Source organism: Polypterus senegalus, chromosome 14 (assembly GCF_016835505.1).
Source record: "Polypterus senegalus isolate Bchr_013 chromosome 14, ASM1683550v1, whole genome shotgun sequence".
Taxonomy (NCBI): Eukaryota; Metazoa; Chordata; class Cladistia; order Polypteriformes; family Polypteridae; genus Polypterus; species Polypterus senegalus.
This window is the reverse complement of record NC_053167.1, coordinates 49,281,024-49,307,691: the sequence shown is the minus strand read 5'-3', so window position 1 is coordinate 49,307,691 and position 26,668 is coordinate 49,281,024. Positions and strand designations below refer to the sequence as shown.

The 26,668-nt window shown below is 36.2% G+C and overlaps 1 protein-coding gene across 6 annotated transcripts in view; it reads left to right on the top strand.

Annotated features, from left to right (window-relative positions):
* The window catches only part of elmo2 (engulfment and cell motility 2), a 155,867-nt gene that overhangs the window by 105,007 nt on the left and 24,192 nt on the right, over positions 1–26,668 (top strand). For all 6 annotated transcript variants that reach the window (XM_039776595.1, XM_039776593.1, XM_039776596.1 and 3 more), the window contains 6 exons: positions 4,649–4,771; positions 5,428–5,532; positions 12,631–12,739; positions 15,706–15,842; positions 17,567–17,730; positions 23,992–24,104. In XM_039776595.1, the coding sequence (XP_039632529.1) occupies positions 4,649–4,771; positions 5,428–5,532; positions 12,631–12,739; positions 15,706–15,842; positions 17,567–17,730; positions 23,992–24,104 (751 nt within the window). The remainder of the gene's footprint in view (positions 1–4,648; positions 4,772–5,427; positions 5,533–12,630; positions 12,740–15,705; positions 15,843–17,566; positions 17,731–23,991; positions 24,105–26,668) is intronic.

Below are 26,668 nucleotides of genomic sequence, written 5' to 3'. Positions count from 1 at the left end.
TCATAGTGCCGTCTTAGATTAAATTCTGTAATTACAGCCACATTAGCTCCACAAATGAGACACACGGGTTTAGTAAACATATACTCAGCCTCCCATCGGTTTTTAAAGGCTCTATTTTCAGAATCAACTTTTCTCTTCAGCATCGTGTGAGCTAGCTTCGCAATAACTTGATTAACTCGGTAAGTGTTCGGAAGGCAGCTGAAGCGCTGCATTATGGGATCTGTAGTTTATTGTGTTACCAGCGCTTCATATACCCGGCTTTAATAACAATAATACAGTATATAAAATGATCTCGGGCGGATATAATTACGCGGTCGGATGTGGCCCGCCCTTGAGTTTGACACATATGGACTAAATAGAACTTGAAAAGATATATTTTTCAAATGTGATCGCAATTCAGATAGAGTTGACGCGCACTACAGCCTGCATGCCTCAATAAGTCATCCTTCCTCGCTCTTACTTTTTACCGCTCATCTAATGAATACACTGAGTATGGCTTTACCAAAACAATCATTGAGGGCTAATAAAGTATCCATTATTCGAGTATGTAGATCGGGTTATATATATATATATATATATATATATACCCGCGTATCGCAGCGGAGAAGTAGTGTGTTAAAAAAGCTATGAAAAAGAAAAGGGAACATTTTAAAAATAACGTAACATGACTGTCAATATACAGTATTTGTTTTGTGAGTGTTACTGAGTGTTGCTGTCATCAAGGATTTGATTATCATTATTTCTTTCAATCAGGTTCGTATTTGTAGGATGTGTTGTATTCAAGTTACATTCCGTGTTTGTCAATCGCTGTAAAGATGACAGGTTTCATTCATCGATTCGTTTCTTACTGCATCAATAAACAGCTCGCCTTCTTCTTTATCTGAGACCTGACACACTGCATGCACGTTTTTTACACTGTCTTCCTTTAGCGGACATTGACTTTTTCCAACGTGTGCTTTGTTTTGGATTTATGAATATGCTTGTATGTATCAAACGCTTCATATTTTTGCTGCCTTTTCAATTGTGTAATTCGGTTTTGTTCAGCTCTTTGGAACTGTTGCTTTTATCTGTGCACGCGCCAGTTCACGTGAGCCTCGGTGTACATGCATCGAAGTTTCCCAGCTGTGCTGGTGCCATCTCGTGCTATGTCCATGGCTGTATTTAATGTTACCTTAGTCCTGGCACTTAAAACTTTCTCTCGCAGTTTCGCTGAGTTTGTACCAAACACCACCCTGACCATCTCATCTTCCTCTGCATAAGCACAGTCCTTAACCCGTGAATATTTAGTGGGAGTTTGCTATTGGATTGCCGCTGACGGACGGCCTTATATGGGCAGGCACTAAATTACAAACGCCAGCGCAGCCTGTCTATGAACTTAATTTAAAGTGTAGGTTTACATCGTGCTTTGTTTCCGAAGTAGCAGAAGTCATGAATATGGTTGTATATGTCACTCGCCGCTTCTTATTGTTTCGCTGCCTTCTCAATTATATAATGCATGTTTTCTTCAGCGCTTTTTAGGTCTTCCTGGTTTTCTATGTACTGCGTGATTACGTGGGAGGCGTGATGATGTCACACGAAACTCCGCCCCCACGGCGTTGAAGCTCATCTCCATTACAGTAAATGGAGAAAAACTGCTTCCAGTTATGACCATTACGCGTAGAATTTCGATATAAAACCTGCCCAACTTTTGTAAGGAAGCTGTAAGGAATGAACCTGCCAAATTTCAGCCTTCCACCCACACGGGAAGTTGGAGAATTAGTGATGAGTCAGTGAGTGAGTGAGTGAGTGAGTGAGTGAGTGAGTGAGTGAGTGAGGGCTTTGCCTTTTATTAGTATAGATTACACCATAGAATGCACAGTGTAATAGTAAACTAATGTAAAAACATTGAATAACACTGACACAAAACACCCAGGCTCCCTGCTCAGCTACACAAGCTGGCTCACGCGCTCTCTCTCTCTCTGTAGCACGAGCGCACACACACACACACACACACACACTCCTATCCCTCCCATCCCTTCCCTGTCAGCTGCACGCTCTCTCTGCGCTTACTGCCGCTCTAATCTCTCTGTAGCACATGCTCGCGCAGCATTTTTTTTTTAAATGAGTTTTAAGCACAGCAGAAAAAAAGGAACATCGACCAAATCCGAAGTGCATTTAAAAACCAACTCACAAGCAACCAAAAAAGTAAGATTGCAGGAGATCACGCTATTAAACTTAAAGCCTGATCGCTGTAAACAAATGTTTTTAAAATGAGTTTTAAGCACAGCAAAAAAAAAGGAACATTTGAAAAAAGAGAAAGGTAACATTGCACCTAATCGTGCTATGAAAAACTCCATCTGCAAACACTTTCATGAGTTTTAAGCACAAGGAAAAAAGCGAACATTTGCAACAAATAGCGTTATGAAATGAAAAATTAACTTTTGAAAAATCCGTAATACAAAAACCACCAAGAAAACTAACCTTGCATGAGTCGAGTTCTGGCATGAAGTTTTTTCCTTCAGGTGTTTTCTCTCTTGTGATTTCATGGGTTTCTGGTGCTTTTAGCTGTTTAGCTGGTGGGAGTGAAAGCCTCATGCAGCCATTCCAAAAACAAAGTTCTTGTGACCCAACCCTTCATGTTTGCTGGCAGTCTGGCTTTGTTTACATTATGCTGCTTGAAAGCACGAGGGTTCTCAAATTGGTAAATGAGTAAACTGGTAAACAGTTTTACCACCTCTTGTAATTTCTTTCTTTACTTCGATTTCATTTTTTTTCAAAATTTTCTTCAAACCACTCTTCACTTGCTTAGAAGCCAATGGAAGAAGAACAATGAACAGAGCTCTTGCAGCAGCGGCTCTCTCTCTCTCTCTCTCTCTTTCTTTCTCTCTCAGGCTGCCTGTGGTGGGGGGGGTGGTGCGCTAGCACGTACAGCCTGCAGATAGGCAGGCAAACATGTGCAGCAATCTCCTCCTCCCCCTCCCCAGCAGGCACGTGCTCGCTCTCTCTCTTTCTCTCAGCTCAGCTCAGGCAGGCAAGGGAAACTGGCTTGTTCGTATACCGAGTGTGTGGTTGTGAACCGAGGCAAAAGTTTGGCAAGCTTTTTGGTCATGAACTGAGTTGTACGTGAACCGGGACGTTCGTGAACCGAGGTTCCACTGTACTGTGCAATTTTTGGTCAAATTTTGTGTTAACAATGGTACATTTTTAAGACTGACCATTTTTTTCTGGGAAACAATCTGTAGTGAAGAATCCAGTATAGCTGATTGACTATAACAGTGTATAAATTGTCCTTTTCTATCTATGAGTAATGTATGTAATAATTTTGCTGTTAAAATAACTATAAAATCAATAAATAGGCAAGGTGGTAGTAATTTTTGAAGTACACATAGGAGGATATGATGCTTGAAGTAGCTCATGTGTAACATGATGAACGGTAATTATGGAACAGCATACTCTTAAAATGAAATGGTGCAATTTCTTTGTAACAGGTCCTTATTATCTTGAACTTGATTTTTCTTTGTTTATTGCCAGGCAACATAGTTGCTAGGAATTTTGTCTTGGTGTTACATCCATTAACATAACAAGGTAAATACAATTAAACAATGCAATGCACAAATAATGGCACATCACAACATTATATAAAGCAGTAGTGAAAAAATATTGCACAAAACTTATACAACAATATGGTTAAACAAAATTGCACTCTCACCCAGTAATATATCAAGTACGTCCTTGTAATCTAAACAGAGAATAAAAAATAAACATAATTAAGATTGGATGAAGAAGTTTAGAAATTACTAAAAGACAGAAAAAGAGGATACTGTGTTTAACCATAGTGACTGCAGTAGTAAAGAAACTGTTTCTAAGTCTAGTAATTCTTGCTTTTGGTCCAGCAAAACCTCCTTGTTGGAAATAACTGAAAGAGATGGTGGCCCTCGTGAGTGAAGTCTTTGATCATATTTCAGGCACATTTCCTTTCCTGTTATGTATACAGGACCTAAATTGAGTCCAGATTCAGGCCTGTATCTTTTCTGCTGTCCAGATAACAATTGTGACCAGATGCATTGTTATACCAGACTATTACAGAGTGAGGAATCTTTCCTAACAGCTCTATAAAACTATTTTTTTTAAAAAGAGCAGTTATGTTTTTATTCCAGTTCAGACAGAAAGTGATAGTTGTGCCAAGAACATTAAATGATCCCATCCTCATCCTGTTTACAGTGACATGATTTATAACTAGTGGTGTAGGAGGTGAGAAATGTCTAATAAAGTCCACAATCATTTTTAGGGAATTTAAGTAAAAATTATTGAGGGTGCAGCAACTGGCCAACTGCTCTACCTAATTTCAATAATGCATCTCATTCCCATCCATAATCAGACCAATCAGGGTGGTGTCATAAATGCAATTCAGCAGTTTTAACAGAAGGGTCACTGAAAGTTCAGTCATTGATGTAGAGTGAAAAGTATAACAAACAGAACACATCCCTGAATTTGTAGCATCTTTTATTTGGAATGTCAGAGATACAGAGTCAATGTGGCACAGTCCAGATTCATACTGAGAAGTTTGCTATGGAGATGTTCTGATATGGTTGTGTTAAATGCAGACCAGAAACAAATAACAATGTGTCCATTTCCTTTTTGCCAATGCCTCCGTAAATTTTCTTTGCAGGGTCAAAGGGACATTATCTTCGAGTTACGTAGAATTGCCTTTGATGCGGATTCTGATCCAAACAGCAGTACTGAGAAACGAAAGGCCATGTACACCAAGGACTACAAAATGCTGGGATTCACAGTAAGCGTCAAGAGTCGTGGGACTTGAATTAATTAATGTCATGATACTATGTCTACTGGAATTGATTACTGCCTCCTACTACTGGACAATGCAGTGTCTTTCATATTAGTCAACCTGTCAGGAACATTTTAATCTTTAATTTCTGGCATTTTCATTTTGTTGCGTTTTTATCACCTGTTGTTTTGATTGTTTATTGCTGTTGCAATGACATGTGGGAAAGTGAAATGTTAAACAGGCATAGTCGGGCTATAAAAGAAGGCAGTGCACCCAACAATGTTTTAAAAAATGTTTCAAATGAGGGGATCAAACAAGAAACACAAAACATAAAGAAAACCTTTCAGAGAAAGACTTACTGGTATTGACTTGTGCTCCATTTTCTGGACTTGATTTTTGTATTGTCCAGTAAATGTTGAAAGATTAGTAATGATTTCTGTGTACTGACTGTATTTAACATCACAGACAATTCTCCTGACTGCTCCTAGAAGAAAGACCTTAGTATATCTCTACCACTCATGGCAATATTTATACCTTGTGAGCTTCTGTTCATCCTAATGAACATATTAAATCCTAAAACCCTAGCTACTATATGTAACAGAATGTTTTTTGATGTGAAAGCAATCTAAAATTACCTCATAATCTGTTTGTCTCAATTACAGAATCACATAAATCCAGCTATGGATTTCACACAAACTCCACCAGGAATGCTTGCCTTGGATAACATGCTGTATCTTGCCAAAGTACATCAGGACACTTACATTCGGGTAAGAAAACATTAAAAAAGGAGTTAAAACAAAGTTCATATCATACACATAGGGACAGATGAGAACTGTCAGTTACAGTATAAGATAAAAACAAATGTGTTGGTCAAAGTGATTACTAGTTTTATACGTAATTAATCAAACTGATGGAGACCAATTCATTAATGAGTCATACTGATCTTAGGCAATGTTTATGTGTAAAAAAGACAGGACCAGAAAATGAGAACATTAGACAAGATCGGGCCATTCAGCCCAAAAATGTCTGCCAGTCCTATTCACTTAATTCCTCCAAAATAACACAGTCAAGTTTTGAAGATCATTAAAGTCCTCTTGTCAACCACACTACCTGATAACTAATTTCATGTGTCTATGGTTCTCTGTTTGAAGAATAATGTCCTGCCCTTAACAGTTTTCCCCACCATGTCCTCATGCTCTTGTTGAACTCATTTTAAAGTAACAGTCTTGATACACTGTGCCAATTTAGTCTTTATCCACTGTATTAAATCAATTCATAATTTTGAACACTTCAGTTATGATGCTTCAGTATCTCATTTTGCTTGATCTAAAAAGGCTTGGCTGTTTGAATATTTCATCATAACTCCTTCCCTTTAATTTTGGAATCAGCCTAGTCTATCTTCTTCTTTGTAGCGTGGAGACCAAAACTGTACATTTTACTCCAGATGAGGCCTTACCAATGCATTATAAAGAATGAACATTGCCAACTTTGACTTGTACTGTACACATTTTGGTTTATAACTTAACATCCTGTTAGCCATCTCAATGGTATCTGAACACTGTCTGGAAGTTGACAATGACGATTCCTTTACAACTCCTAAATCCTTCTCATAAGGTGTACTTTCAGGTTTTTAGACCTCTCATTGGCCACTAGAGGGCACTGTTGCTCCTCAAACCGAACAGGACAGATACTGAGGACACAAGTTAAAACCACAATGATTTGTTTTATTGCGAGGAAACCCTTCACAATGCTTTCCACCACCACAACCACAAGTAATTAGGCACGCACATGATTCTTTCCATCTCTTTTTCTCCTCCACTCCTCCCAGCAAGCTTTGCCCTCCACCTCCAGACTCTGGCTGCCTGACTGGGTTTGAGGTGGTTCCTTTTATATTGGCCAACCCAGAAGTACTTCTAGCTGTTCCGCCCACGTGGTCTGCCACCACTTCCGAGTTAGGCAAAAACCTTGTCTCATATAAGTCCTCCACAGTACCCCCTGGCGGTGACCACGGCACCCAACAGGGTTGAGATAAAGAACTGCAAGTCCCATATTGCCCTGCAGAATTCCAGGGCACCTCTGTAATCCGGTGAGCTGACATCTAACATCTCTTGGAGTAGTAAAGAAGCTGCCTTCCCGCATCCTTCCATATCCTGGGCATCCCAGCCGGGTTGGGCTGCCAGCCATCGCTTACAGTATTGACATCTATCATCTTACTTCCTACATGTATACTATACATTTACTTACGTTAAATTTCATCTACCACAAATCTGCCCAAGCATGTATGATGTTCAAAACCCTATGTAATGATTTAATGGATTCAGATTATTTTCCAGTTCTACTAACCTGGTGTCATCTGCAAATTTAACCAGCTTGTTATTTATAATCCTATCCAAATCATTTAAATATAGTAAAATAGTAGTGGTCTTAGCACTGACCCCTTTTGGACAACACTTAACATCTAATAAGGTTTCTTTGCACAATGACCCTCTACTTCCTGAATTTTAGCCAGTTCTGTACCCATCTACACACTACATCCTGAATCTCCACTTGTCGATCTTGTCATGTGGTACCTTATCAAATGTTTTGGTCATGATAAATATTATCACATGCAATGCTTTGATTTTATTCTTTTGTTGCTTCCTTATACAATTCTAGCAGTTAGTAAAACACGACCTCCCTCGTATAAACCCATGCTGACTTTTCAGTAAAACTCTCGTTGTTACCATGTGTTGCTGTCTTTTCCTTGATTATTCCTTTCATTAATTTACCTGAGATACATGTTAAGCTTACTTGCCTATAGTTACTTGGATCTGCACAAACAACCTTTGTATATAACAGGACATTATTTGCCATTTTCCAGTCTTTTGGAATTTTTCCAGTGTGCAGTGACACTCAGATATAAATATTATCTGGTCCTGGTGATATGTTTGATTTCAGCCTTCTTAATTTGAGCAGTTCTTCTCCTGCTACAATTTCCAAATCACTTAGTACCTCCTCACTACTCCTTTTAATTTTTGGGAGGTTATCCATATCCTCAAACGTGAAGACATCAGAAAAATGCAAGTTTAGAGCATCTGCTTTTTCATTTTCTGTATATTTTAATTCCCCTTTACTATTCCTGATACACTTCAACTCGTCCTTGACAGTTCTTTTTCTATTACAATATTTTTTAAAAGTCATCTTTTGCCTTATCTACAATATTCCTCTCTAACTGCCTTTCAGCTTCCCTAGTATTGTTCTTAATGTTTACCCTCATGCTTTCATACATCCTGCGATTACCTTTAGAGTTATTAGTCTTATATGCCTTATGCAACTGTATTTTCCTTTGCAGGTTCTTTTTATTGCCTTACTTACCCTCTATGGAGTTTTCTTTTTCTTTTTAATTTCTGACTAGGTTTAATTTTGGCCTGTACCTCTCTTGCATTATGTGTAAAACATTTTTAAACCTATTCCACTGCTCCTTGACTGCTTCCACATTCCAAAGCTTATCCGAGTTTATCCCTTCCATATTTTGCTGCATCTGTTAAAAATTTGCCCTACCAAAGTTAACCTTAACAGTTTTAGTCTTTACATCTGAAATCTTGAAAAACACAGCATTATTTTATATTATGATCCCAAGCAGTTTGCCTCTACTCCCTTAATTTTATGCTGATTATAACAAAATACTAAGTCAGGCTTCTCCCTGCATTGGTGCTTTAACATACTGTGTTAAAAAATAGTCTTTGAACAGTCTATAAATAAGCTATAAACACCTGCTATTGTACAAAGTACTTCACTGTTTCCAAAGTTAGTCCAGTTAATATCCTGGTAGCTAAAGTCCCCCATGACTGTAATATTCCCCTGTAAACTGACCTTTGTAATATTATTAAAAAGATATGTGTTAAAATTATAGAAGTCATCATATATAACCAAGGTACTTATTTAAATTTATTGTTACATTACTTCTGCAATAAGATGTAGAATAGAAGGCATGTTAGACAAATTGTATCTAGCAGATTTAGATTTTTAGAGGTTCCAATCAAGTGCAAAGTCTGAGAAGACAAACTAGAGTTCAAGATCCTTACAGGCAGCCTTAGAATTACTGTTAGTGTAACGCATATACCGGTAGTATATCTTTCAGATTTCTGTTAATTACTCGCACATATGTATGCACTAATACACATGGCCCCATGTAACTCACAGTTAAAATTAATCCTGACTTCACTATACGCTGTGTGGTCATTCTAGTGATTTCAAAGGCAAAACTTAAGGGCAATAAATTGTCAATAGGAATTTTAAATATAGTACAGGGTTAAAAAGTAATTAAAACTTTTAAATGAACCATTTTCATAATGTACCTTTTTATTTTTTCGTAAACTAAGTATACAGAAAGTATTGTAATCGTCCAAAAATTTAATGTCGAGATTTTGATGAATCTTAACGTTTTAGACTTCCCTGACTTTCTCATATACGTAGTGGAATCATCCAAATTCCACATTTTAGACCTCCATGATTCCGAAAATACCATTTTTGGCATTATGTCTGTGTGTGTGTGTAAACATGATAACTTGAGTACACTTTCACATCGATCAACCAAATTTTTCCATACAAGTGGCTCTGAGGCTAAGGATCTGCGCTGGTATCCCGAAGGTTGCCGGTTCGAATCCCTGTCACTACCAAAATAGATCCTACTCTGCTGGGCCCTTGAGCAAGGCCCTTAACTTTCAGTTGCTCCAAGGGTGCTGTACAATGGCTGACGCTGACCCCAAGGGGTATGCGAAAACTAACAATTCCTAATACAAGAAATTGTATAAAGAACAAAAAAAAAGAATTAGGTACAAAATGTAGATTTATATCAACTTTTAGGCCATTTCCACTAATATTTCTAAGTAAAGTGGTACTTTACCTTTTATTCATGCAGCTGCAGAGTCTGATTTATTCAACTTTACTTTTATAATAATTGTTCAATATATTATTGATTTGTTGTTGATGGTACTTTAATGTACATAATATAAAAATGTAATCATTGTCTTGCAGTTTATTCGTCAAATATCCATCCCCATATCTGAGTATACAAGAAAGTCTAGGGAAGACCACTCATGATTTTTTACTTACTGAACATTTTAAAAGATCACCTCAGATTTGACTCTAGGGCTGGATCTCAGTATCCTGATCAGGGCATAGCTTGAATAGATTTGTCGAGAGCCGTCATCCTTCAGTACTATGCATCTTCGGAGAATCCTTGGGTAACGCTGGTTTGACTTTGTGTTGAACAAGCAGTTACTCATGGAGTCCCAAATGAGGCACATTACCTGCATTGTCAAGGAGCGTCAGTTATGGCACTTTGGCCATGTGGCGTGATTCCCCGAGGGTGATCCGGCTCATAGGAACCTAATTGTTGAGGACCGAAGTGGCTGGATCAGGCCAGGGGATGTCCACATAAAACTTGGCTGCAGCAGATAGATGGTCATCATTTCTGGAGGGTGGGACAGGACAGGACCATATGTCTGCCTGGGGGGGTTGCCAACCAGAATCCCAAGCTGTTTCGTCATGTCGTGGGAGAAGAAACACACTGTACCACTGCATGCTCACCAACCTGACCTGACTTGACTGCTTTAGGTTTATAAGAATCAGTGGTGACATTTTTAATCAAAATAAGATTATCTTGAGTTGTAACAATTACCTTTATAGAATTAAAGCTTATTGCCAATGATTGCATCAATATTGGACCAGAATAACCAAAAATTAAAACTCAGACCGTATTAAGGAATTTACTTGTTAAAGGGAAACACAGTATTTCTGCATTATTTTCTTCACATATTAGCCATAAACCATTCACTACTTTCTTAAAACTGAAAATCTGATATAAATGATTAAGCTCAGTACATGAAGAAACAAACAATGTATTGAAGGCTGAAAGTTCACCTTAAAATTAATACCACTTCTCAGGTATTGGGAATGTAGAGAATGTGAAATTATAATTATACGTATTCTCAACACAGTATTGACCAGACTAGAATTTTTTCTTATTTCCAACTGAAGTTTATTATCATTTATGTTGATATGAAATACAACTGATACAATACTCATTTTGTTATTTAGGCTAGCTGGGATATAAGCAGCAATTTTCAAAATATGAGCTTGGGAGAAAAAGTAAAAACTAACTTTGCCATGCGCCATATCAACTTTCAAATGCCACATAACAAAGTCACCGACAATAATAACATTTAAGCTGTGTCCAGTGGAAGAAGAAGGAGACAAACTGGGAAACTGAGAAAGACAGAGCAGTTACTGTTAGTGAAATTCAGAACTGGTGGTGAGAAAATACATGGGACAAGATTTGTGGTGCTGGTGCATTCAGAGGCTGTAGTGAAGTTTTATTGGGTTGAAAAATACCACAGTTGGACTTGTCCTAGATTCAGCTCACACAGGAGGAGAAACTCTTGTGATAGATTTATAAAAAACACTGCAGCCATACCAGAAACTCACTTGCTTTCCTGACAACTTAGATACAGAATGTCTGCCTCAAACAGGGAATTTTGCTTCAGAATAAAATGGCTTTTTCAACAGGTCATAGATTTGTTTATCTATAGCTGCTAGCTTAGAGTAAACTCAATACAACTCAAAGGTGTTCTCGTCAGCATTGACAAAGTCCAAACCAGTCACTCAGCACTCAATAAGTCCATCAGCCAGTATATGCTGATTGCTTTCTATTTTCACTTCTTCTATTTTCAGTAAATGGTAAAAGTGTCCAAATGACTGACATCCTTCCAACTGTAATACAGCAAGATTTTTGTCAATGCTCTATAATTAAAGATGAATCTTCTGAGGTAAAATGGAGTACTAAAACACACAGTCTCCCAGTTCTAAGTCAATATTCCATTAACATCTCATGATGAAATTAGCCAAATAAATTTACACTCATTCTGAGATTTTAAAATCATCAGTTTCAGAATGCTGTCAAAAGCAAGGTGTTTATAATATAACTCAGGGAATAATATGTAGCTGTATCTTCACAAAGGTGACAAAATAGCTTCACAGAGCAGCATATGGCCCCACATCCTTAAAACGTTTCAGCTAACTCTTCTATTCATGTTTACACTGTGTCTGTTTCAACCTGCTGAATACCAGTGACATAGTGCTACAACTTTAAAATCTGAGCCTGTGTGGATCCTTTTAGTATAATTCAGTGTTCAGTGTTGCCCTTGTTGTTTTTTCTTCTATGAAAAGTATCCTGAAATTATAGTTTGCCTTTAGCGCAAAGGGATTTGTTAGAATTTGGCTTAATGTAAAGGAAAGTAAAGCCAATTGAGGTACAGGTTAGAGACACAAAATAGTACAAAAAGATCTAATATATGATGAGACAAATTTACATTTGGTATTTAAGTAAGAACGCTAATAATAGTAGAATTAGAATTATCAGAACAAAACATCACTAACAAAATATTAGTTGACATTAGGGCTGCACCTACTTGTTTCTTCTTTGATTCTTTATTTCACATTTCTCACTCACTTGTACCTGCGGCTGCCATCAACCCAGATGAGTAGTTCAATTCTTTAACCTTTCAAGTAAATAAAATCAAAACAGGAGGTTGCTAGGAATTCATCACTTGCATGTGATTTGAGTGTCAGTGTTACCAGAGACATGAAGCAAAGATTTGCCATTCAAGGCTAATAAGAGGAAAAGTAGTGAAATGACATGTTTTATCTGTCTTGAATAGTAAAGTGCCCTATTCAAACAGCTGATCAGTTTTTCCTTCATGCGATTAATTTACAGAGATTGTCCAATAAGTTTTCAGTTCAACAAATTGATTTTACAGAAACCAAGAACTAACTTTTTATGTTGCATTAAATCAATATGTAAATCCTCCGTTTACTGTTTCCAGATTGTTCTAGAGAACAGCAGCCGTGAGGACAAACACGAGTGCCCATTCGGACGCTGTGCTATTGAATTGACTAAGACACTTTGTGAAATTCTTCAGGTTGGAGAGCTACGTAAGTAATAGTCATATTGGAGGAAAACTAAGGCTTCCTTGTCAAGAATGTTATTGCCCCTCTGTGTCTCCTTACCCAAACCTATTGGTTAGAACAATGGTTAGAATGCACAAATATTAAGATTGTTTACCAGCATGGAGTTTTAATTAATGAGATTCTGCTTTCACATCAGTAAATATGGTAAACTACATATTTATTTATTTAATATATAATGCTGTAAAGCAGTGTTTCCCAAGTGCAGTTTTGGGGGACCCTGCAGCTACAGCTTTTCAGTTCCAAAAGATATCACAATCGGTGCCTCATTCTTAGTTTAAATTGATCTCATTGTTTATTGGACTGTCTTTTTTTATTCTCTTATTCTAAGAAATAGCTATTTTCAACTCATTACTGCTGCCTCTTTAACTTCTTCCAGAGTGGTTTTCTGGCAGGAAAGTGCCACAATAGTCCAGAAGTGCTGCAGAATCAAATTAGTGCTTTTTTGTTGTGAATGCTACTGGCACCCAAGGCTGTATTTAAAAGCATGCTCCAAGAAGGCAAAGCAAAAAACAATAGACTTAACGTGGGATTAGAAAGACATTATGCAAGTTATTTCTTCGTGTTAACTGTTGGAGGCTAAAGGTTGTAGGTCAGCTATGGTATATGTATTTGTTTGGGCTTTTTTATGGAAAACCCTAGTATTTCAATTCATAAAAAAATCAGCAAAATGTATTATATTGACTCTGGAAATATGGTATTATAGTTTCTATCTGGTAGCCTGGTTTGCAGACAGGATCAAGCCTAAAGCCCCTATCAGTAGCGAGTCAGTGAGGTCGAGGTGCAAACTACTGCTTGCGCACCTCTGTACACAACGGTGCCATTATACAGCTCCACCTTCAGTTGTGGAAATTTATACAGACAGGAATCCATCAATGGCTACATCAGTGAAATGATTTGTATCTTCACTGAAGAAAGGAAATAGTGGTATTATAATAATATATTTCATCCTTTATTTTGAAGCTCTGGTTGGGAAATACTGAACAATAAGTTCAAAAATGTACTACAGTGATCCCTCGCTATATCATGCTTCGACTTTCGCAGCTTCACTCTATCGCGATTTTTTTCTCATACACATTTATGTCACTACGCATGCGCTTTCTGAGAACTTTTATGTAAGCCCTACGATAGTTCCTAAACGTGCTGCTTTTTCTAAGCCTTCTGACAATAAAACTAAGCGCTGGAGGAAGATGCTTACTATCCAGGAGAAGGTGAAACTCTTGGATATGATTAAAGATGGCAATACCCTTCAAACGTCTCCTCACGCATATGAAAAGACAGTGCCAGCAACTGCCTATCAAGATGTTCTTCAGCCGCGCACCCAGACACCCTCTGCCTACTCCTAGTACTTCTTCACTGAAGACAACAACGCACCTGCTGAAGATACTGCACCACCTCTGAAGACTGTACTACTGAGGTCGTGCCTTCATAGGTTAGTGGTTGTGTGCAATTAAATGTACAGTACAATAATCTATTATATAAAAGCGTTTGGGATTGTCCGCTTATTACAGACTTACTACTTGCGGCTTGAGGTACAAAGTGACACGATGTGAGCAGAGTTCTGGTGCTCTCATTGTTCCCTTGCTTTTGTGCACGATGCGCTGGAAAAATAGACAAAATTATGTCTCTGGAAATAATTAATGCTGATGGAGTACAAATGCCTCACCGCGTAGTAAATATCAGGGGAGATGGTGCTTGCTTATTCTCATCTATAGCTTATTTAGTGCATGAAACTCCGTCTTTAGCGGTACAGATTCGGGCTGACATTGTACGACTTTGGACAGGCACTTGTGGAGATAAAAAAAAACGTAGGTGTTCGGGAGATGTTATGAATGGGCACTTTGATGTTCTCATTCTCTACACTTACATGCCTGATGTACACATGGAGCGCACAAAAATTGAGGATAAAAGTCGGTCGCCTTAAAAGGCGAGCGCCTAGTAATATGATATTTGTAACGTCTAATATGTCTTATTTTCTCTTATTTTGTCAAATATATTGGGTAATACGAGTGTAATGGTGACTAAAGGATGTTATTTCATGTCTAGAGGGCTCTAATAATGTTAAAAAACGTATTTAGAAGGTCGTAAACAGGTTTTCTATACTCTAACTGCGAAAATATTCGATTTATAGAGTCTGGAACGGATTAACCGTGATAAACGAGGGTTCACTGTATATACATTACAATAAAAGTAACTATATAAAAAGTAGACCTCTTAAATCACAGATGTTTTTCAAGACTTTGAGAAAAAGCATGTTAAAAGAGGTTCTCACGGCTACATTCCGCAAGGTTTTCAACAACACTTTTCAATAATTTTGACCTCCTGATGGTATGTAGCTCATCCTTCCTTACTACATACAAAATACTATATTGTGCTGAGTATTATCCATTGAAGAGGCCATCAAGCATCCCTCAATCAAGGTATTCTTCCTGCGCATTCTCAGACTCAGTATGTTGACCAACTATTGTATGTGGTTGATCTTCCTGACATTGACTGGTTGCCTGATGGATATCTGTTGCTTCCCCATTTGCAGGTTGTGGTCCCATTTCTGGTCCAGGGTATAGGCAACGGAGGTTGGGGTTAAGGTCTGTGTTTTGGTTACAATAATTTTTACAGGACCCTGCCAAGTGATGGCCAGGAAATCTTGCCGACTACACCAATGTAACTACAAGGGGGGCCACTAAGTCCAAAACCACAGACACAATAATACCCAAACACAATTCCAGTTAATCCATTCAGTGTTCAGTGTGGACGATGAATTCTGTTTGAATAGTACCTACAGTATAGAAATAATGTGTGTTAATGTGCTTATGTACCTGCATCAGGGTAATTCATGTCCTTAATACAAACAATTGAGAGAAAACAAATCTTTACCTCATATTTAGTTGAATTATATATATCTGATTATGCAAACTTTTTTCTTTTCTGTGTAGCTAATGAGGGATGCAATGATTACCATCCAATGTTCTTTACTCATGATCGTGCCTGGGAGGAATTCTTCTGTATTTGCATTCAACTTCTCAACAAAACATGGAAGGAGATGAGAGCTACATCTGAGGATTTCAACAAGGTACTTGAGTAGCTTTGGTGGTCCTTGGTGTGTAACATACAGTATGTAAAAAAAGGCTAGAGTAAGGCACGAAATTACCTGGGAACATATTATAACACACCCATTGCTAAATATTGTTTTCTTTTAAGTAAAATCAGCTTCATTGTTTATAAAGAGGGACTGCAGTTAGTTTTGCCTCTTCACAGCACTTAGATCCTGATTCATTTCTATGGTGACTTCTGTGTAGAATCTGTAAGTGCTCCCCATGTTCATAAGGGTTATCTCTAAGACACAGTTCAAATACATGTTGAAAGAATAAAAATTAACCTTTAATTGGTCGATTCAACCTTATGCCTGCTGCTGCCAAGTTATGCTCCATCTCTCTTTGACCCCTGCACTTATGAAATAGTTTTGAAATATGGATGAATAATTGCATGCTGGATCCATCATAAGTACTAAATCAGAGTAAGAAAGAAATGAAATGCTTGATGCTTAAGTACGTATGTCTTTGTATAAACAAATGAGTAAAAAACATTTTGTGACACAAGTGTGTTGGGAAAAACACTTAATTCTTTGTCAACATAGGTGCCTAATATCTAGTTTTTACAAGTCTTTATGTCAAGTCACAAGTTGCAAATTTATCTTTTAAAGGGGGTGTACACCATACCTAAAGGTCCCCTTTTGGTTATTTAATGGCATTTTTCCAGGCATTGTTCTTTAGTAAACCAAAGTTTAGCAAACTGTGTTGGATTATTAAGTGTGCTGCAATATGAGAGGAGAATACTGTTTAGACCTTAAATTTGTTTACCACATTTTTTTTTAATCTGGTTCATAAAACATTATTTTACACTTAAATATATTTGATATGAACATGAAGTTGAAAAATATTACAAAAAAAATCTATGTACAGTATTGTTTTCATAAGAGATATTTTACACATTTGAATTACATTGTATAGGTAAATTATTCATATATTCTCCAGCTGTGCAGTCAACAAGTAAACTATATTCAATGCTAACTTCAAAACTTGCAGAAAATAATCTTTAGTTAACAAATCATGTTTCAGATAGGTAAAATACAACAGAATGAGAACATATAAAATATCCATTTGATGTGATATTGACAAACCTGTTGATTTTGCACAACCATGTTTAGACAGTAAAAAAAAACGATCTCTTAAGTAAATGTCAGGCAGCACATTATTATATTATATTTATACACATTTTTGGGATTAATTAAGTATCTATCTATCTATCTATCTATCTAGATATTATACTCACAATGTAACTATAAGCCTAAAACATAGCCTCTACCCATGGTTAAAAAATTATGCAGCATTTACACAGCTACATGCACGTTTAGTTCACTTAGGTTTATTTTGATATGGGACAACTTCTGCCATGCATAGCTGCAAGTACAGTATAACAGAGTTAAAATAAAAGAAAATATAATATTGTGTAAAATATTCATAGAAACATAAATCATATTCTATATATATGAAGACATTATAAATTATGTTTATAAAACTTTTACACCAGTTAACATATTAAGTCAGCAACAAAGCAAAAGAAAGTGAAAACTTGAATGTATTAACATTCCAGAGAAAATGAACTTGTGGATTCTATGTTAATCAAGCAGAAGAGTACTTCGTTTGTCCAGTTACCAGCCTAGCCACTTCCACAGCATTTTACAGTTGCATATAAAAATCTGAAATAGCAGTGTTTTGATATTTGTTCTTTTTCTAGGTGATGCAAGTTGTGAGAGAACAGATCACACGGGCTTTGGGAATGAAACCAAATTCTCTTGACCAGTTTAAGAGTAAGCTCCGTGGGTTGAGCTACTCTGAGATCCTGAGGCTGAGACAATCTGAACGAATGAGTCAAGATGATTTCCAGTCACCTCCTATTATGTGAGTCTGTTTCCCCAACCGTAAAACCACTTTGTTTTTAATAAATGGCACCAAAAAAGTTCAAATGCTTAAAGTGACATTACAGTTTATACCACGTTTTCTATATTCAACAAAACCTTCAATACACCATATAACAAACAATGTTTTGGAAATGCATTCTTTCTGTTTCTTATAATTAAAGTTATCATAAATGGGCCATGTATGTCTGAATATGACGATATTCCTGTATGATAAAAAGTTTTTTTGCATAAATATACACATAATTTCTTTTTTTTTTTCTTTCTTTATTAATTTTATTGCAATCCATACAAAGCACTCAAGTTTTTACAAAAAGAAAAATTGAGTTAAAATAGATCGATCCCCACGTCTGAGAGAGAGAGCAAGCCAAACGGCATAAAATTTAAGGCTTGTAAACATACCTAAATTAATAAATTCTCTGTGCTTTATGAACTTATTTTAAAATATTACTGATTAGATCCTGACATGTTTTGAAAAAAGTCTGTACGGATCCTCTAACAGAGTATTTGATTTTTTCCAATTTCAAATAATATAACACATCGGTTTCCCACTGACTTAAAAGAGGAGAGTTTGGGTTCTTCCAGTTTATCAGAATAAGTCTGCGTGCCAAAAGTGTAGTGAATGCAATCACAATTTGTTTGTCTTTCTCCACTTTAAACCCCTCTGGAAGAACCCCAAACACAGCTGTTAATGGGTTAGGAGGGATTGTGAGTCCAAGGCTGTCTGAAAGGTAATTCAAAATTTTGGTCCAGAATAATGTTAATGTGGTGCAGGCCCAGAACATGTGACCCATTGAGGCTGGGGCTTGGTTGCAGCGTTCGCAGGTTGGATCATGCCCTGGAAACATTTTGGAGAGTTTTAGTCGAGACAGATGTGCTCGATATATAATTTTGAGTTGTATAATTGTATGCTTTGTGCATATGGAGCTCGAGTGAATTCTCTGCATTGCTACTTTCCACTCCTTTTCTGATATTTTAATTGAGAGATCTTTTTCCCAGTGTCCTCTTGGATCTTTGAAAGGGAGGGATTGTAAAATGATTTTATATATTGTAGAGATGGAGTCTAATTCCTTGAGATTGAGCAATATTTTTTCCAGCATGGATGAGGGTGCAAGATGAGGAAAATCTGGAAGGTTCTGTTTAACAAAGTTCCTGATTTGAAGATAGTGAAAGAAATGTGTAGCTGGAATGTTAAATTTGGAATGTAATTGTTCATAGGATGCAAAGACGTTGTCTATATGAAGATCTCTAAGCAAGTTAATTCCAAATTTTTTCCACATTATTTCTATTTTATATAATAACATTTTTTCATGAGCAGAAGTGCACTGATTGCCTATTTTAACTGAACTTAAAGTAAACATCAGTTAATTGTAATCCACTTATAACTTCTATTTTGGGATATATTATTTTCTCATTAGATTATTTTTTAAACATGGAACAGTTTCCACTTATAAGCATTATATACATTATAAAAGAAGTAGTCTCAACACATGAAAAAAGGTTTGGGGCAGCCATCCGTATATATTGTCCCTGGCTGCAAAAGGGCAAAGAGATAAGCAATGATATGCAACATTTAAAACCGGAAAGCAATTAAAATACTAAGTAACATTGAAAACACAAAACACCATGCAATATTAATATTTCAGATATTCATATTATCATTATGCGCAGTGGTAGCGCTGCTGCCTCGCAGTTAGGAGACCCAGGTTCACTTCCCGGGTCCTCCCTGCGTGGAGTTTGCATGTTCTCCCCGTGTCTGCGTGGGTTTCCTCCGGGCGCTCCGGTTTCCTCCCACAATCCAAAGACATGCAGTTTAAGTGGATTGGCGATTCTAAATTGGCCCTAGTGTGTGCTTGGTGTGTGGGTGTGTTTGTGTGTGTCCTGCGGTGGGTTGGCACCCTGCCCAGGATTGGTTCCTGCCTTGTGCCATGTGTTGGCTGGGATTGGCTCCAGCAAACCCCCGTGACCCTGTATTCGGATTCAGCGGGTTAGAAAATGGATGGATGGATATTATCATTATTATTATATGTACATTTTTTTCTCTGTGATAAAAATGTATCCCTTAACTGAAACAAGTACATAATTATTAATGAATGTATTGAGCCAATGAATAACTGGAACAGAAAAGAGCAGAAGAATAGTTACCATCTACTGGGATTTCAGAGAAGTTATACCTCTGGAGGTTTATTCCAATGTCATTAGAAAAAGGCAAGTCAAGTCTATATGACCTCACCCAAGTAGTTGCCCAGCCTTTCCCTGGCATACACCATCAAATAGTTTGCTTAATTTAATATGGTAGATTACCTTGATTGCATTGTTGTGTATTACCCATAGGTATAATCCAAACCTTCCTTTAAAGAGACTGAAAAACTATCAAACTAATTTACAATACTGCTGCATATACACCACTGAGAGAGTCTATTGCACCCTGAACCATAGTCATGTAAGATAAAACCCACAGTAGGTTATCAAAGAAAGCAAATTCATAGTATGAAAACCTGTATGTGAATTAGGAATTTTAAGAGTGCTTATATGGTTAACTTTTATTTTACAAGACCACACTGCTTTCATTAATGGCAGAATCTTGTTTGTATTTTAATTTTCATTGTCTATTTAATTTAATGAAACAGAAAATTCATCAGTTTGAAAGCATTCAGATATATTATCATCTTTGGACACAGAAAATACTTTTGAATAATTAAATGCCACTAATAATTATAACATTAGAATCATTCTGATGAGAAAAGACAATTCAGCCCAACAAAACTTGCCAGTTCTAACCATCCAACTCCTCAAAAATAATATCAGGTCCAGTTTTGATGGTCCCTACTCTCTACCACACTATTTGGTAATTTAGTCCACTTGTTTCAAGGTTTCTCTGTGAAAAAAAAATTCTAATGTTGTGAAATATTTACCCTGTATGACTTTCTGCCTGGATCCCCATGTTCTTGTTAAAGTACTAATTTTAAAGTAGCAACCTGTCAGATAGTTTAATAATTAAAAAAAGAACTTCAATCATTCTTCATCCTATGTAGGTTTGGCTTTGGCTCAAAAATCAGAGACTCATTTTGACCACTACACTCAAAACCTGATACCCAGGATGACGCCTGTTGTATAAAGTCAAGAGATTTTTGCAGGCAGATTTGATAAAAGATGAGGATGTGCTTTTTCTGTCTATTTTGGCCAAAACAATTGAACCACATACTATGAGCAGGTATAATAATGTGGATGGTGAAGATTTTAGGAGGGGAAACTTACAAGGACAGATGTTGCTTTACTCAAAAATTATGCTTTTAGAAATTTGTAATACAGACAGATCACTTAACAAATGCTTCAGATAATGGGCAAACATCAGATTATATGGTTCAAGAAATATAATATTAATAAATGTATATTATACTCCAAACTCACGTTGGTAGTGCTTGCCAGTCTGCATTTTCACTGTGCCAGGCAAGTATTATTGTAAATATGTAACATCTATAATTTCACAAAGCATTAAAAATTATTAATATAAAACTTAATTTTATTTCAGAGGAGAATGAAGCAGTGTCTTTTAAATGGATTAACATACATATTTTATTAGTCATGTGAAAAACTGAATGCAGTTAGTATGAATATTTTCCCAGAGTTCTCACATATTTTTAGTGTTGTTCAGCATATATAAATACAGTAAGTCCTTTTAAAAATTCATATAATGTAATGATTATTTAAAGGTTAAAAACATTCCAGACCTCCGGCAGTCTTTTTTGGGTAGCAAATGTATGAAAATGAGTTTTTGGCATGAACTGCAAATCTCTCACTTGGTGTCAACTTTGGTTATTTTAGAAAAGGAATTTGCAGTTTCTTCCAATTTTTAGAATATGCTGTGTACACGGTTACCTACAAATGTCATAGTTATATTAAAATCCTGTGCTTCTTGTGATAGACTATATTTAGAAATTGATGAAAAGTATGCTATCCTTTCTGAAACAAAGTTATATCCACAGGGATATCTTTAGCTATTCTATTGCATATGGTAGTCTTTTTTAGGATACAAGTATTCTTTTAAAACACCCAGAGTAATCTAACACCATTTCTTTCTGCTTATTGTTGTGTGATATGTTACACAATAAACAGAAATGAGAAAGGTAGGACTGAATAAATCTGAAAGGGAAAAATAATTGTAATGAAATAAGGCAGAAGTGGCCAACTCTGATCTTGGAGAGCCATAGTGGCTACAGATTTTCATTCTAAGCATTTTTTTAATTAGTGACTAGTTTTTGCTACCAATTAGCTTCATTTAATTTATTTGCTATTTAAGATTCGGAATCTTTAAATCAGGGCTAAGCAGCATTAGTTGTGGAGAGCTGCAGTGGCTTCAGATTTTTGTTCCAACCCAATTGCTTCATTAGAAATCATTTATTTCCGATGAAGCACTTATTGCTCAAGTGACATTTTTCTAGTTCATTTGTCTCACTTCTTAAGATTTTGAACCCTTAATTGCTTATTTTAGTTTTAAACAGCTGTATTCATTGATTTAACTGATTCTTTATTAGCAATAAGATGCAAATGACAAAGGAATTCCTGTACTTTATGTAATCATTGTCAACTCCCTGTGGAGAGAGGACTTTGGGTTTGGGTTGCATACTGCACAGATGAAACACAAGAAGAGAACAGAGAAGATCATCATCACCCAGATGAGACATCTATATTACCACTGAAACTGGCATATATAAGACCCTAGAAGACTGCAGCTTTGCACCCTGGCTTGAAATTACTCATCTTTTTCATTATCTATATCCTTATATAAGTATCTTTCAGTGAGACTTACTTCAATACATTTACTACATTGTGCTATTAATGGTTTTGCTGTGATTTGTTAGTTTTGTTTCATTGCAATAGTGAGTTTATATTGTTTGGCTGGGCCAGTATAGTGTTAAGAGCACCCGGTGTTGGTGATTGTTATACTCACACAAAGGTTAGCAGCTGAAAAGCAGCACAGTGAGTGGGTACCTCCTGGTAAGTGGTACAGGTGTTGAGAGATCCTCAGGTCTGAAGGCAATCATTTCTGAGACTTACCAGGAACGTTTATTGGGTTTATCTACTCTCACCCTTGAAGATTAATACACACACATACATACACATAGCGATCCTATCCAAACCATGTCTTATTTGTTAAAGAACAGACACAGACACAATCATGAATGTAACACTGTGCACTGCATATAAATACTGCAGTTCAAATGCAATACCATTTGTCTTCTCCTTAGCTGATGGGGAGATGAACCACAAGTGTCTGGGAATATATATTTTAATAATGGCCAAATGAAAGAATACTATATTCTTCATCCATACTTTTTTCAAGCTCTACTTTTACCTATTTCTAAGCGCAATGAAAGTTTGTTTAAACTTTTAACAACAATTCATGCCTTTTTTGCTTCAGTTGGTGTACAGATTCAAATAAAAGATTTACAACCTATTTCAACTGCTTGAAAATCTGTGTTTTGCAGACTAAAACATATTGAGCATGCTTAACTGCAGTTCAGTTTTTCAGAGCACCAATTCACTCATATAATGTTTATACATCATGCTTGGCTGACATGAAGCTAGTAATTATTTTAAAATTTGTTTCTTAATTTGAATCAGTTTTGATAAAATACAAATTATTGTATACATATTAAACATGTGCACATATAGCCTAATATTTTTTATGTTATGTTTTTTATGTTTTTTTGTTCAGTACTTCAGTTTAATTTTGAGTTTAAAGTCAAATACATTCAGTCCAAATACATTGTTATATCACATAAATCAAAGTTGTAGCAAAACATTATTACATCTGTAAGGTGGCAACTGCATTTTGGACGTCCACCCATGTATTCTGTTATTCTTCTGCTGTGTTTTTTTATATTCTGTGCAGCTGTCAAATTTTCTATTTTATTTTTGTCAGCATGCAGTCAAATGAACTACCTAACATTTTTACAGTTTCTCTGCTGAATTGTTTAGCACTGATAGCTTTAATTGGACCCTAAAGTAAATTCATTCTTTTTCATGAAGTTGAACAGAGAAACAGTTTCAGACTGGTGTGCAAAATATTAAATAAAAAGTAAAATATTAAATTTGGTGTGTGTTTACCCATGAAAAGAAATCACTACTTTTTAATCACAGAAGCATTTTAGTATAGAAATAAATAATGAAACCAATTTTGTCAAAGCTTGTTTACTTCATACTCAGATTTCATCTCCTTTTTACCATCTCAATTTCACAGAGAACTACGGGAGAGGATCCAGCCTGAGATCCTAGAGCTTATCAAGCAGCAACGTCTAAACAGGTTATGTGAAGGAAGCTGCTTCCGGAAAATAGGGAATAGGAGGAGACAAGGTATATGGAGCTATGGAATATTATTTGGATGCTGTTATTTGTACGTGTGAATGCTATTACTGTATATGTGCGATTCAATGCATACATGAGCCAAGATAAAGTACAATTAAAAGCTGTGTTTATTAATACCTGTAAATAATAAAAAAAGAGTAGAGGACACAGTACTGATCCTTAGGGGATACTTTACTTTTAACATCATCAGTTCTTGAAAGCAGTTCTTGGACCATGAGGAATTATTTTCAGTGTTTAAGTCAATTTTGTACCCGTGTGCCCTCTTGTACTTTGAACTCCCGTTTTCTGTAGTTTGATGAATACCTTCTTATCAGGTGCCCTATCAAACGCTTCCTGAATTTTAAGATAAACAGTACTGTGTGCACAAGTATGTTTTGTTAGCTTGCTTATAAAACTCTAAAACATTACTGAAAAACAGTCTCCCCATGTAAAACCAGAGCTTTAACTTTCCCAGATTCCTAGAAATAAATTAAAGTCATCATTGTAGGACATTCATTCTTCTTCACCCAATCATAAAGCAGAGACAATATGAAAAATGCACACCATTTCATATCCTCTAATAATGATTGAAAAAGAAGAAAAAAAAAACTTCTTTAAAAATATTCCTTTTGTCCTAATTCAGAAGATTTTGCATTCATTTTTGTGAATGACAATGGGAAGGATTTTGCATATTTTACTTTGCACTTTATGATGTCAGAGGTACATGACTGTTCTGTTGTTCCAACAGCAACAGAATCCAAATGAAATCAGATCCACTTGTAATTCCATATTTGCTGATAAGCTTGTTCGTCACACGAGTAATTTTTCTGTAATATGAATTACAATAAATGGCCAGTATTCTTTAACATAAGCCCTGTCACCTTTTTGAAATACAGTATAGGACAATTGCATTAGGAATCGTATCTAATTAATATTATTTTTACAGATTTTTGGCCTCATTATAAAGAACAATTTTTTAGAAAATCATTCTAATGTGTCTGCTATTCCCTTTTCAGTAAACAGTAGTTTATTTTCATCCTTACTTTTCTTAATAGACTTGACCTTTTTACCATTCAGGAAAAATACAAAAAAAGTATTAAGGTTTGCTTTAGCATTTTCTGCAAATCACTTCTGTTACTGTCTTTTTCCATTTCTTAGCTTGAATGAAATTACTCTCTTGAACTCTATTGCTCTAATGTGAGCACTAGAATTATACAGTAATTTTTTTGCTTTTGTAGTTTATTAACTTATCTACTGGCCCATTTTCCTAAATGTATAATTTAAAGATATACTCATCTTTCATTGTCTGTAATAATTTTCTTTAATCCTATCCCACTACTCCATGATTATTTCAATACCTTTCAGCTTGTCTCACTTTGCTTCTTTCTGAATTTTGCTTTAAAGTTTGCTTTCCTAAAATCAAATTTAATGTTTTTAGTTTATATATATATACAAACACAGCATGCTTTGCTAAAACGCGTGGCCAATGCTTGTAGGAAAGGCACAGACCCCTTAAATGGATCATTAGAGTTTGAGAATCTTATGTTCCGATTACCAAAACACTTATTACAATAACTACATTCTGTTAAGTAAATTACTTCTGCTTTATGACTTTGTGTTCATTACTGCAGAATAGTAAACCTAGACAGTCTTACTGAAGTTTTAAAGTACTGCGATACAAATCGGGAGTGGTCTTCCCTAGACTTTCTCATATATTCAGATATGGGGATGGATATTTAAGGAGTAAACCGCAAGACAATGATTATATTTTTATATTCCATCCATCCATTAGCCAACCCGCTAACCCGTAACTACAGGGTCACAGCTTGGAGCCAATCCCAGTCAACAAGCTCCGCAAGGCAGGAAACAAACCCCGGGCAGGGCACGCACCCACACACCAAGGACAATTTAGGATCGCCAATCCACCTAACCTGCATGTCTTTGGACTGTGGAAGGAAACTGGAGCACCCGGAGGAAACCCACGCAGACACATGGAGAACATGCAAACTCCACACAGGGAGGACCCGGGAAGTGAACCCGGGTCTCCTAACTGCAAGACAGCAACATTACCACTGTGCCACTCCTATTTTTTATATTACGTACATTAAAGAACCAACAGCAACAAATCAAATAAATAATCTATTGAACAATAATTATAAAAGTGAAGTTGAATAAATCGAACTCTGCAGCTGCATGAATAAAAGGTAAAGTACCACTTCTGGTTTAGCGGAAATAGCCCAAAAGTTGATAGAAATCTACATTTTGTACCTAATACTTGTATGCAAAATTTGGTTGACCTAAGTGAAAGCGTACTCGAATTATCGTGTTTACATACACACACACAGACATAATTCCAAAAATGGTATTTTCGGACTCAAGGAGGCCTAAAGGAGATATTTCCCCTTGGGATTAATGAAGTATCTATCTATTTATGGCACTTCTAGTATTAAACCAAGGTCATTTTCATCATTTAACTGGTGCTATTTTATCTTCTACCCTATTAGCTAGTAATTTCAAAGTTATATTTTTATGAATAGTTCTGTTCGGTGTTCAGTGTGAGTTTATATACCTGG